Source organism: Pezoporus occidentalis, unplaced genomic scaffold, assembly GCF_034315485.1.
Source record: "Pezoporus occidentalis ecotype Australia unplaced genomic scaffold, CSIRO_AGI_Poc_V1 ctg37, whole genome shotgun sequence".
NCBI classification, from domain to species: domain Eukaryota; kingdom Metazoa; phylum Chordata; class Aves; order Psittaciformes; family Psittacidae; genus Pezoporus; species Pezoporus occidentalis.
The window spans coordinates 4,871,374-4,883,419 of NW_026915691.1; the positions used below are offsets into that span (position 1 = coordinate 4,871,374).

A 12,046-nucleotide genomic window follows, 5' to 3' on the forward strand; every position below is an offset into this window, starting at 1 on the left:
TGTGTGTCAGTAGCAGCCCCAGATGTGCTCTCTGGTTGGAATGGTGGGATGTGCCTTTTCTCTTGTGCTCTCTGTGCTGGGAAGCTGCTGTGAACTGACAGGTTGGAGGTGAGAGCAGCCAAGCAGGACTGTGGCTGGGAGGAGATGGCCCTCCATGTCTATCTGTAGGAAGGGCAGAAGTCCCTGAGCATAGAGGAGTGCGTGCCCTGCCCTGCATCGCTGCCAGGGCAGGGACCAACCTCTCCTCCAGCTCTTGGCTCTGCCTCAGGAGCTTTTTGAGTCCAGCTCCCTGTTGCTGTGTGAGGCTCGAGCAGGAGGGGTGGCACACCCTGACCTGCTCCCATCCACTTCTGCCCTGCAGGACCATGAGAAGCAGTACGTGGGCTTTGCCACCCTGCCAAACCAGGTCCACCGGAAATCTGTGAAGAAAGGTTTTGACTTCACCCTGATGGTTGCAGGTAAGATTGTGCATGGACGTGGCTGAGACACATGGTGGATGCATGGAGGTGGCCAGCTCTCCTCACTTCCCTTAGGTACTCCCTTAGCACCTGGATCCTCCCCTGCTTCTGTTCTGGTCCTTGTCTCAGACCTTACTTTGCTCCACAGCCTTTGTTGCAGTTCCCCGAGGAGGGATGGGCCCCTCCTGACCCACTCATGCAAGCTTCTCCAATAGAGTGGCTGATCTGGGTGGCGAAGGCAGAGTCAGCCAGGGTCCAAGGGAAAGGAAGGGAGGGGGAGAGGATGGAGGAGCTGGGAGATGATGTTTGTACAAGGATTGAGACATCTTGCAGCAAAAGTCCTCCCACTGCTTGAAAAATTTAATGCTGATAAACAGCTTGTGACAGCTCATCTCTCACTTCCTCTGGCTCAGGATTCAAAGCTTTGTTCAGAGTTTGATTTGTAAGTCAATTAGTGGGTCATGTCACTTGCTTCTCCCTCCTCCCCTTTGCACTCTGTCAATTAGGAGAGTCGGGTCTGGGCAAATCCACGCTGGTGAATAGCCTGTTCCTGACAGACCTCTACAAAGACAGAAAGCTCCTCAATGCAGAAGGTAAGTTGGGGACAAATGGGGTGAATGTTCTTGTGCCTAGAGATCTGGACTGTCTTAAGGAATAGCATTTTGGTTCCTGTAGCAGCTACAGGCTTGGCTGGATTTCAGCCCTGTTGTCTGTTGCTGCCCTGCTGTCCTTTACTGGCTACAGGGGCACTAATATTTGAGCAAAAGGGGTTTGCCTGGAGGGCCCTTCTGTCCTATACAGGGAAGATGAGGCTACAGAGCAGCATTAGCCCTTTGGGTTGAGGTGTTGAGATTTGTCTTCTGTTCTTGGGTGCTGGAGTGTGGTAGGGATTCCCCTTCCCAAGCAGCTAGGCAAGATGTTCAGAACAGCTGGGCTACAAGCACTTCAGAGCTGTGTGTATCTTCACAGTCTGTCTGCTTGCTGCTGGCCTCCCATAGTACCACTCCCTTGAGGATCCTTAGAGGATGATCAGGGTGAAACCCATGTTACTCTGTGCTCAGTGATAAGGAAGGAGCTGGATTGTTGTGAGTGTGAGTGGGGATCCCCAGCATTACTGCCTGGCTTTAACTCGCATATTCCTGTTCAAAGAGAGAATCAACCAGACGGTGGAGATCGTCAAGCACACGGTGGACATTGAGGAGAAGGGTGTCAAGCTGAAGCTGACCATAGTGGACACACCAGGCTTTGGAGATGCTGTTAACAACACTGAGTGGTGAGCAGGCCACCGCTGCCTTCCTCCTAGTCCTTGGTCATGTCTGTTTTCTGTGGGTGCTTCACAGGAAGGGGGTCTGGCAGTAGAAAGGGGATGATGCTGCCTTACAGCACCTAGGAGACACTGTCCTGTTAAACATGTGATTTTGTTTTGATTGAATTGCCTATCCCAGCTGGAAGCCCATCACTGACTACATAGACCAGCAGTTTGAGCAGTATTTCCGTGATGAGAGTGGCCTGAACCGCAAGAACATCCAGGACAACCGAGTGCATTGCTGCCTCTACTTCATCTCACCCTTTGGGCACGGGTGAGAGCCCCCACTCCAGGGCCAGGGTGTGACTGAGCCCAGAGGGAAGACCCTTGTGACCTAGGATTGCCCTATAGCAGCTTCTATATTGGTAGGGCTGTTGGTACAGAAGAGCTGTCTGGATGCTCTCCCTTAGCTGAGCATCACACCACCTCCCTCCCTGTTTCTGGCATGACAGACTGCCTGTGATCAGGCAGAGCAGATCTCCCCCAGGCCTTACAGCCTGTTTTGGAAATCAGGAGAAATAACAGCACACAGATGTATCTTCCTATCTAGCTAAGCCTGACTGATGGGTAGGAAAGGGAATTTTAGGCTGCCTTCAGTCCCTTCCCCTTGCTGGCTTGTGTGCCAGCCTGGAGCAGCTGGAGGGGCCGTGTTGGCTGCCTGCAGCACAGGGCAGCAGGAAGGAGGCTCTAGGCTGTGGCCTGGGCAGTATTTAGCTTGGAACAGAGCAAATACCTGGCCTATGTCTGTGTGAGACATTCAGTGGCTAAAATCTGAAACAGCTTTCCTGAGGATACAGCTCTAGCTGAGGGCTGTCCCTGTACTGCTGCAGGCTCTTGTGGCAGTGCTGTCCTTTTCCCTTCATGCTGGATGGGTGGGAGAGGCTGGAGGGGAAGCTGCTCAGTGTGTCCTTGCTAATAATGTCCCTCCTCATCTCTGCTGCAGATTGAGGCCTGTGGATGTTGAGTTCATGAAGGCTCTGCATGAGAAGGTCAACATTGTGCCCCTGATTGCCAAAGCTGACTGCCTGATCCCCTCTGAGATCCGGAAGCTAAAAGAGAGGGTGAGATGCTCTTTCTCTACAGGATTATACCTACTGTGGTGGTAGGGATGGGCTGAGGAGGGAGGGGACATATATATATATACACACGTTTGTATATATGTACGTATATGTACGTTTGCATATATGTATATGTGTACATATATATCTATAGTGTGTGTGTGCATATGTATATACACACACAGTACCTGTAAATCTGATTGCAGCAGTGCTCTGCTGTGAGAAGGGAACTGTTGTCTTCAGAAAGACCCACTCTGTAGAAACATCAAATCCTGTCACCATCTGTAGGCTATAGCAAAACCATGGTTGCACAAACAGGGAATAAACCCAGCATTTCTGTATTGCTCAGTGTTATGTCCTTTTGGTTTTGTCTTGCATGGACACAGATCAGGGAAGAGATTGACAAATTTGGCATTAAAGTGTACCAGTTTCCTGAGTGTGACTCTGATGAAGATGAGGAGTTCAAACAGCAAGACAGAGAGCTGAAGGTAAGGAACCTGCTCAGCGGGGTCTGGGAAGTCAGGCTCATGGGTATGTAGGTTGCTCCAGAAGGAGCCAGAGCTGCTTCATGTGTGCCAAAGCCCTGTGCTACCGATACCCAAGGGACAGCCTATGTTGGCTCACGTGGTAGATAGCCTGAAGAAGGTGCTGATGTCCTTGCTGTGAAGCAAAGAGTGGCATGAAGACCTGGCAGTTCTGCTCTCCCACCAGTGTCAGTCTTTCCTCAGTCTACCTCAGCCTACATTTAAGATGAAGGCTGTGTTGTACAGTATTTGCAAACACCTGTTTCTGAGTGATCCCTTGAGAAAGGAGGAGTGATTTGTGAGTGATGAGGCACCACCGTGACACATTAGTTACATGGGGGGAGACAGCGTGATCATATAGACCTGTCTGGAGGCCCCAGCAGCCCAGGCCTGAGCCTCTCCCAGGCTAAGCCAGCCCTGTGTGTGCATGCATTATGGCCTTGTTTCTCCTGTCAGAGAGGTGCAATGGGCTTTGGCTTTCTTCTGAGCAGAGAGGAGCAAGCCTGTACATCCCTGCCTGGACAAGCTCTTGGCCTACATTGTCCCATTTGCTTGGTGTCCCAGCCTCTCTACTCTGGCTTCCTTGTAAAGAAGGGATGCAGGCAGCAGCAGAGACACAGCTTCCCTCAGGACAGCTGAGAAGAGGTCGGGCTGGGAGATCCCAGTGCAGCAGGCTTTTCTCTGCAACTGGGTTGTGGTGTCCTGTACTGTGGCACATGTGGATGTCCCTGTAGGGGTAGGCCTTTCCAGCACCTGCCTCCTTACTCCTGAGTTTAAACCCTTGGAGGAGGGATGTGCAGGCAGCCCTGGGCTCAGCGGTGCCTCTCATTCCAGGAGAGCGCTCCCTTTGCCGTCATTGGCAGTAACACTGTGGTGGAGGCGAAAGGCCAGCGGGTCCGTGGACGGCTGTACCCTTGGGGCATTGTGGAAGGTAAGCATGTGGTGCCCGGGACAGGGGCAGGCAGGGGTGGGGGAAGGACAGGCAGGCACTCGTAATGGATGGCAGGGGAAAGCTTATCTCTACACAGCTGTGACTGACTGTGACACCTTTGGCACATGGCAGGGGACAGGGCATGGTAGAGACAGAGGCACTGGGACTAGCTCAGGAGGTCTGTTACTGGGGGTGCAGCAGTTGCCCTGCCTCTGAAGCCATGACAGACTGAAGAAGAGAGGCTCCAGTGTGAATGGGAGAATGCCTGGGCTTTAATGCAGTAGGATAGGGCTTCTTATCAAGGGGGGTGACTGGGCATTGCCAGTGTAGTTTCTGGGGAGAAGCCACTGCCCTCAGTCAAACTGAATAAGAAACCTTCCTGCAGTCTGTCCTTTGCTGCTGGTCCTGTGTGTGCTAGAGTTGCTGGGCTGGAGGCTGTGCTTGTGCACAGTGTGTTTGTCTCTAACTTTCTTCCTTTCTAAAGGGATGTCATAAGGCCCATAGGCAGAATAACCCTGGAATAGCTTTTGCTGCTATTGCTGACTCCCCCATGCTGGTGCATTGCGTTAAGCTCTTGCAGCTTTAGATCCCAAAAGCTGTGCACTTGTGCGCTGGTGCCCACTGCTTGGGCTGCCCAGCTGCTGGCTCCAGAGGGGGCTGTGCCTGTAGTAGTGCTGGCATTTGGCCGGGAGATCAACTCTGTGAGAAGCTGGGCCTGACACAGCGGCTTCCCCCAGCTCTGCAGAGAGGTAAATGGAGATCACCACGGCAGGCACACAGCTACTGAACACAGCACTGCCCTGTGGAGTCCTGCAGTGCTGCCTGGAGCCTACGGGGGCCTTTCAGTCAGTCCAAAAGTCTGAGGAGATGAGCAGTTTGCCACCAGCACTGGCTGTGCTCGTTGTGGTTGTAACAGTGACATCCCATGTACCTGGGAGCAGCATCCTCCTTCAGGGCTCTTCTGTACATGCTTGATTAATACTCTTGCCCAGCAAAAGTCTTGGGAACACAGTGACTTGAGCAGCCTGGCCTCAGCATTGAGAAGCTCAGAGCATCATCAAGGCTGGAGGCAGGGCCAGGGGGAGAGCCCCAGGCAGTGGTGGAAGATAAGGAGCAAGCCCTATGGGGAGTTTTAGTCCAGCCTGGGTGCTGGGAGGTGCGAAGAGTCTCCCTGGAAAGGGCTGCTGAGGTGTGACATCCAAGCACTCTCCCACCGTTGCTTCCGCAGTGGAAAACCAGGCACACTGCGACTTTGTGAAGCTGCGGAACATGCTGATCCGGACACACATGCATGACCTGAAGGACGTCACTTGCGATGTCCACTATGAGAACTACCGAGCTCAGTGCATCCAGCAAATGACCAGGTAGGTCCCCATGGCTTCATCCAGAGATGGCAGGGGTGTCTCACTGCAGAGCTGGGGTTGCTCTCACAACTGCTTGTTCATCAGAAGGCTCTGCGTCTGCTGGGGACATGCTGGGCTGCAGTCTGGGGATTGGCACTAGGGGCTAAAATAGCAAATCCAAGCATGTCTGTCACAGCCTGAACCCATGGTGGGGATGCTTCTGAGAATCCATGTTCCTGTCTGAGGATTCCCCATGTAGATCTTGAGAAACAGGCCTGGAGATTATTTTGAAGAGCTGTTCCTAGCTCTGGGTGAAACAAATCCAGCCTAATGAAACGGGATAAATCATTTCTCTGGTGGGTGATAGCTGCATGCATTGCCAGAGAGGAAGGCATTCTGCAATGTGTGGTTGTGTCCAAATCACAGCATGACCCTTGGGATGCTGTTGTTTCTGAGACAACAGAGTCCAGGCAATTAGCAAGACTCTTAACACATCTCCAAAGATGTCTCTGCATTGTCTTCCCATTGCATTTGATTCTCTGTGGTTTCAGTCACAATGACCAGAAAATAGAGAACACTCACAGGCTACTAATTTGAAACATCTTAATTCTTTTTCCTTCTTCCCTCCATGACTGCAATACTGGTGACACATTTTAGGTTTACTAGGTCATTTGTTGCAAACCATCCCTTTCACTTCCTGCCTGAACTGGCTGGGTAGCTCTGTGCTGCCACGTTGCAGACATGGCTGCACTTCACCAAGGAGCAGTCCTGCATGTGTGCAAACATGTAGGTTGGCACATTCTGTTCACACACAGTGTATCTCAGTACTTTTGCATAGCAGAGGAGCCTGTCTTTTTCAACATTGAAAATAGGGAGTCCGAAAATAACTGTGTTAAATGTTAGAGATCTGAGAGAAGTGTCACAGCTGCTATTTAGGTAGGCTGTGTATCTATTAAAAGAAGAGCATGATGAAAAAGCAGTTACTCAGCTTAAGAAAAGGTTGTTTGGTGCCATTTCTCACTGCACGGCTAGTTCCTTGTCAGTGAAGAGGTCTCATAAAATCAGACCGTGGCCATTTCTAGCAGTGGGATAAGGGTCCTCTAGAGAGATGTTCTGGGAGGAGATCCCGAGCTCTAGGACTGGAATTCACTCAATAATGAGCCAACGGTGACTCCAAGTGGTAAACACCTGCAAGTGGCATTTTGAATTCCCAGTCATTACCAACCACCCTGTCCTCTGACTTTTGTAAGCAAGTCACCTCCTTCCTCTCTTCCCAGCCTGCACTGATGGGCATCCCAGCCCTCATCACAATGCTGCTGTGCCATTGCTTCTCATGTCTACTGCCTCCTGAATGTGAGGGCAGGCTTTGTTATAAAGGCCTGTAGCAATTAAACTGCTCCTCTGGTTTTATTGTCCTGGAAAGAAAATGACCATGGTGAGCATGTCATGCCTTAGGGATGCTGGTAGTATGCATCGATGCTGCATAGGCACATGCACATATGAGCCAAAGGAGACCAGCTGAATTGTCTGTAAATGTCTCTGCTAAGCTCGCCAGTGCAGCTACAAAAGGTGGTCAGAAACATCAGCTCTTTCTGTGTTTGCTCTCATTGTGAGCCTGGTTTGGATTTTCCCTGTTAGCTATCCACAAGCTTTGTTTTGAAAACTTTCACTGGCATTGGTCTCATTGTGCATCTGAGTGCATCCCACGCCTCTGGGCTAGATTGTGCCACAGCTCCTCCACTTGGCTGGGTGCATGCTGCTGTATTGCTGGCAGGTCTGCTGTCATGAGTGACAGCCATCATGTGGGGACACCAAAGCTAGCCAGCCTGAACCATAAGTGACTGCATTTCTCCCCTCTCTCCATCTCTCTAGCAAGCTGACTCAGGACAACAGGATAGAAAGCCCAATTCCTATCCTGCCTCTCCCAACACCAGACACTGAGACAGAGAAGCTGATCAAAATGAAGGATGAGGAGGTGAGAGTCATTTCTGCCTTGGTCTCCTTGGTGTTGGAGTTGGAATATGAGGACTTTTTCCAGGATTTCCCCATGGAGGCTGTCCTGAGGCTTCCCACTCCTGCCTCCCGCCATCATGGGCTCCTGGTGCGGAGGACAGGGTGTGAAACCTGTGGCTTCCTCTGTCAGGGAAACATGGCTCCATTCCACCCCAGGTACAGATATCTCTGTGCTCTGGCAAGAGTTAATACTACCTGAGGGACCCCTTTTTCAGCTCCAAGGGACTGTGCCCAGTGCAGATGACCATCTTCAGGCCACAGCAGATCCCTTTTTGACTATCTCTTTTGTGTCTCATGCAGTTACGGCGGATGCAAGAGATGCTGCAGAAGATGCAGCAGCAGATGCAGGATCAATGAGAGGCAGGCACTCGGAGGGCAGAGGGAATTCCCCAGTGACCATCTGAGGCCTGGCAAGAGCTGTGGACGTTTAGAAAAGGTTTCCTGTTGTATAGACTTGTGGGCAAGAGCTGCACCCGCACCCTCTAATTTATTAGCAGCAGTGCTGGCTTTGCAGTCAGCTGGATTGTGGAGGAGGCTGTTCACTTAACAGTTTACTGATGCTTATTTCTTTTTTAATAATTATTATTTCTTTTTTTTTTTATTTTTATTTTTAAAGAAAATAGCCTGGGAAGTCTCTAAGGCATCCTAAAAAAGAAAAGAAAAAGATGTCCCTTTCCCATGTGCTAATCTCTTGTTTGGGAATGCTCTGGTATTTAAAGTCCTGGTTTCTCTGGTGTACGAACTTGACTATCTGTGTCAATGCACGTAAATGTTTACTCCCAACTGAGGTGCTGTGCCCCTTCCCCATTCCCCTTGTCTGGGGCCAGCACAAGCATTGTAAAGGCAGCCGTACCCTCCTGTGAGTTTGACCTGTGCTGATCGGCTCCTCAGCCTGAGGCCAGCTGTGGCCCAGGGAGCTGGGGCTGGGGGTTTCTCTGTGCACTGACCTGCTCAGGGGTCCTGATGGTTGCCTGGTTTCCTGCCCGGGTTGTTTAGTCGGTTGGGTTTAGTTTTCCTATCAAAAAACTCTGGGATCTTTGCACTGAGTGGTGAGGGGCTGAGTCTCTTGAGGTCAGTTAGAAGAAAACATCTTCTACTGCTCTCAGTTTTGTCTTTTCTGGAAGAGAGGATGAGTTGTTGATTGCTGCCTGCAAGGAGGAGATGATGTGAATGAGCACTTTCCCAGCCATGGTTTCCTCTTATGGCAGGCTGGAGGTGTTAGTAGAGGAACTCCAGAGTCCTGCAGTTGGTAGCTGCATAAGGTTTAGCTTTGGTCATCCAGCTGCAGTGTGTCTGGAGTATCTGTTCTGAAAAGCACTGTAGTAGCCAGAACACTTGGTTGGGACTGCTTCGGAAGGGATAGAAACCCTAGGGCTGAAATCCATCCCTGAATGCAGAGCTGGGCCCTGGCCGCAGGCTTTGTGGTCCTAGAAGTGCGTTGCTGGCCCTGAGCTGCTGCTGAGAAAAGGACCAGTTTTTGTAGACTTGTTCCAGAGATCTGCAAGCTGCCTGTCCAGGCAGGTGCGGGGTCAGCATGTGCAGGAGTGTCACTGCATGGGGCTGAGCACAGCCCAGCAGACTTGGCACTTGCTCCCCTGCCCTTCCCCTGGGTTTCAGCCTTTCTCCCCCTCCCTGGTCCGAGGCTCTTCCTGTCTCAGTGCTGGGAAGGCTGGTGGATCTGCTGGGCAGAGATAAGAGCACTTGTTGCCCAGCAGCTTCTGTCCTGTTCTTGCTTCCTGCAGTATTTTTAACTTTAATCCAGCCAGAGCAGAGCCCTGGAGTGTGATGGGGCTGACAGGGCAGGTCTCACACTGCCGCCCTTGCAGGGAATCAGGGAGAGAAACACACTTGACTCTTCTCTCCGACTCCAGGGATTGCTACCATGGGCTGGGCCCTTTGGCTCCTCTGGCTCCCAGTGTGATTCTTCTGTCTCCTTTCCCCTTTTCTATCTGTTCCTCCATCGCTGACTCCCCAGTAGATCTACCTGGGTAGGAAGCACAGTGTTGTCCAGGATTGGCTAGACCCTGAGTTATGTTATTAGGCATTGCAGGGCTTGTCCAGGTGGTGAGTAGTTTGGCTGGTTCCAGTTATTCACTGTACAGAGCCCCTGCTTAGCCTGAACTTGGGCTGTCGGGGCAGGGCAGAGGCCCTGGCACAGGGTGGAAGGACAAAGCAAGGGTGGAAGCCCCTTGGCAGAAATGTACAAGCTGGGCAAGAGCAGTGTCCAACAATTATTGTTTTTTCTTTCATTTTCCCCTGTATTTGGCTCATAAGCAACAGTGGCAGTGCCAGCCTAGGAGAGGGGAAGGGTTCAGCTTGTCTTCAATAACATGCAGGACCAAGGTGCTTAAGGAGGAAATATACCCTTTCTTTGTGCAATGTGCTTACTTGAGCAGGGGAGTAGCCTGAAAGAGGAGCTGCCTCCATGTTCCTCTTTCAAACAGATTCATTCCTAGAAAACAAAGGAGACCTTTACCCTCTGGAGTAGAGGAGCTGACAGCTTTTATGCTGGGCTGTGTGCAGAAGTGCTGTATGCTGGTGAGAGCACTGATCACAGACAGGCAGGATTGCTGAGGGTCTGTCCCCCTGGGTGAGGAAGCCTCCATCAGCTCAGTGCACATGGCTCCTATGTCAAGTCAATAGACACAAGTCAGTCCCCTACAGTGAGCTGAAGCCTTTGGCTACCAGCTGATAAAGGTTGTTCAACTTGTCCACAGAATGCCCAGGAGTGAGGCACTAGAGATGGCTTCTGCAGAGGGGCAGTGGTACTGGTGAAATCATGTCTCCATGCAGGAGGTTCCCTGCACAGAGCACCAGTCTGGGGGGCTGCCTGGAACAGGATTAGAAACTGACTTTGGGGGCACCAGGGCTTCTGACTCTGGCCTAAAAGGTGGCATCTCTTTATCAAAGGAGGAGTGTTTTGTACTACAGCATTGAGCTGCACAGTAAGTGGAGAAGAGACTCCTGAACAAACATAGCTTGGCCATTTGGCTCTGGCAGTGAGAAGTGTGGATAGGAAAGCAATTTAACACCTCCCCTCACACAACCCCCCACAGCCTCATATGCGACCTCTGTACCTTCAGGCACGTTCCCATGTCTCTGCCAAGCTTTGCTCTGCTGAGTGAGTCGCTGCAGGGCTGGTGTCCTGCTCTACAGAGCTATCCCAGGCTGCAGCTGGGGCTGTCGGTACAACATCTCAGACCTTGTGCCTGGCTGGGAATGGAGCCGTGGCATGAACTCTTTGTGTGCCGCTGCCTGTGTCCTGCCTGTGCAGTCCTTGCTGCCTTCCCGCATGCCTCCCCCCAGTGAAGGAGGGGGTTCCACTCTTCCTGCTTTGCAATGGTGTTCCCTGCTCCTCCTCACAAACTCTTGCTGTGCTTTAGCTCTGGCTTGCTCCGGCCACACATTTTCCCCACCCCTTGCTCCATTCCTAGGCTCTTTTTTCCCTGTCCATCTGTTGGGTTATTATAATATATATTTTTTTTGTAAATTTCTGTTTGAACATTTTGTCATTGTGAAAAAAGAAAAAACCTTTTAAACCATATCCATTTTATTAAATGATTATTATTATTATTATTATTAATGTTTACTACCTGAATTGATCAGTGAAATAAATACATTCAAAACCAACAACCTCTTTCGGTTTAATTTTCAGTTCCCTTGAGCAGTAATGGTGATACATTATGGGTAAGAGAGAGCAAAACTGACACTGTTTCTCCTTTTGTCTCATTCTGTCAGAGAAGGCTTCAGGCATGGCTTCTTGATGCGATTCCTAGCCTGTTGATGTCAGAAGCTAGACAAGATAAACTTGAAGATCTTCTATCTTTAAGCTTCCCCTAGGAGCAGTGTCTAAGTCAGAAATGGGCAGCTTGGCAGGATCCAGTCCTGGGAAATCCAGTTTTAAGGAGCCAGAGGAGCACTGCTAAGTCTGTGCTGCATGCAGAGCCACAGTGGATCTGGCTCCTGATCAGCTCTCTGCCATTCACTAGATTGTGAGTAAATGTAGCACCAAATGCATGAGACAAGGTAAGTTTGCTGAGCAAACTTAGTAGTAGTAGCTTAGTAGTAGGAAGTAGTCAGGCTGCTCCCAAGTGGAAACCAGGCCCTGCAGGACAAACTGGGTTCATTTGTTAACCTCTTTCCTGCTCTGCCTATCAGTGAAACAACTGGAGTGATCTGCTTCAACTTTCTAGAAATTTAAAGTTTGTTTTGTTCAGGGCATTGAAGATTTTTCCTTGGTTAGTGTCAAATTCTGCTGCTGTTTACACCCTAAATTCTTTTAGCATCAGCACATTCATGATGTTCATCATTTCTGCTCTGTATGATGTGCACAGTACAAGGTAATGGAGAGTTGTGCCCAATACAGCAATAGTTTCACAATGTAATTCTGGTGGCCTTATCCTAAGGAGCATA

At 50.6% G+C, this 12,046-nt stretch overlaps 3 protein-coding genes across 6 annotated transcripts in view; all 3 read left to right on the forward strand.

Moving 5' to 3' along the window:
• LOC134170244 (septin-2) overlaps positions 1 to 458 on the forward strand; it is a 74,065-nt gene extending 73,607 nt beyond the window's left edge. Inside the window, exon 13 of the mRNA XM_062631493.1 lies at positions 362 to 458. The gene's annotated coding sequence lies outside the window, so the exon portion shown is untranslated. The remainder of the gene's footprint in view (positions 1 to 361) is intronic.
• The window catches only part of SEPTIN5 (septin 5), a 44,620-nt gene extending 33,354 nt beyond the window's left edge, over positions 1 to 11,266 (forward strand). For all 4 annotated transcript variants that reach the window (XM_062631490.1, XM_062631487.1, XM_062631488.1 and 1 more), the window contains exons 2-11: positions 362 to 458; positions 965 to 1,051; positions 1,608 to 1,731; positions 1,904 to 2,038; positions 2,708 to 2,825; positions 3,209 to 3,310; positions 4,181 to 4,277; positions 5,506 to 5,641; positions 7,493 to 7,595; positions 7,934 to 11,266. In XM_062631490.1, coding sequence (XP_062487474.1) covers positions 362 to 458; positions 965 to 1,051; positions 1,608 to 1,731; positions 1,904 to 2,038; positions 2,708 to 2,825; positions 3,209 to 3,310; positions 4,181 to 4,277; positions 5,506 to 5,641; positions 7,493 to 7,595; positions 7,934 to 7,990 — 1,056 coding nt within the window. In that variant the 3' untranslated portion in view covers positions 7,991 to 11,266. The remainder of the gene's footprint in view (positions 1 to 361; positions 459 to 964; positions 1,052 to 1,607; positions 1,732 to 1,903; positions 2,039 to 2,707; positions 2,826 to 3,208; positions 3,311 to 4,180; positions 4,278 to 5,505; positions 5,642 to 7,492; positions 7,596 to 7,933) is intronic.
• COMT (catechol-O-methyltransferase) overlaps positions 1 to 12,046 on the forward strand; it is a 363,876-nt gene that overhangs the window by 49,099 nt on the left and 302,731 nt on the right. The window lies entirely within an intron of this gene.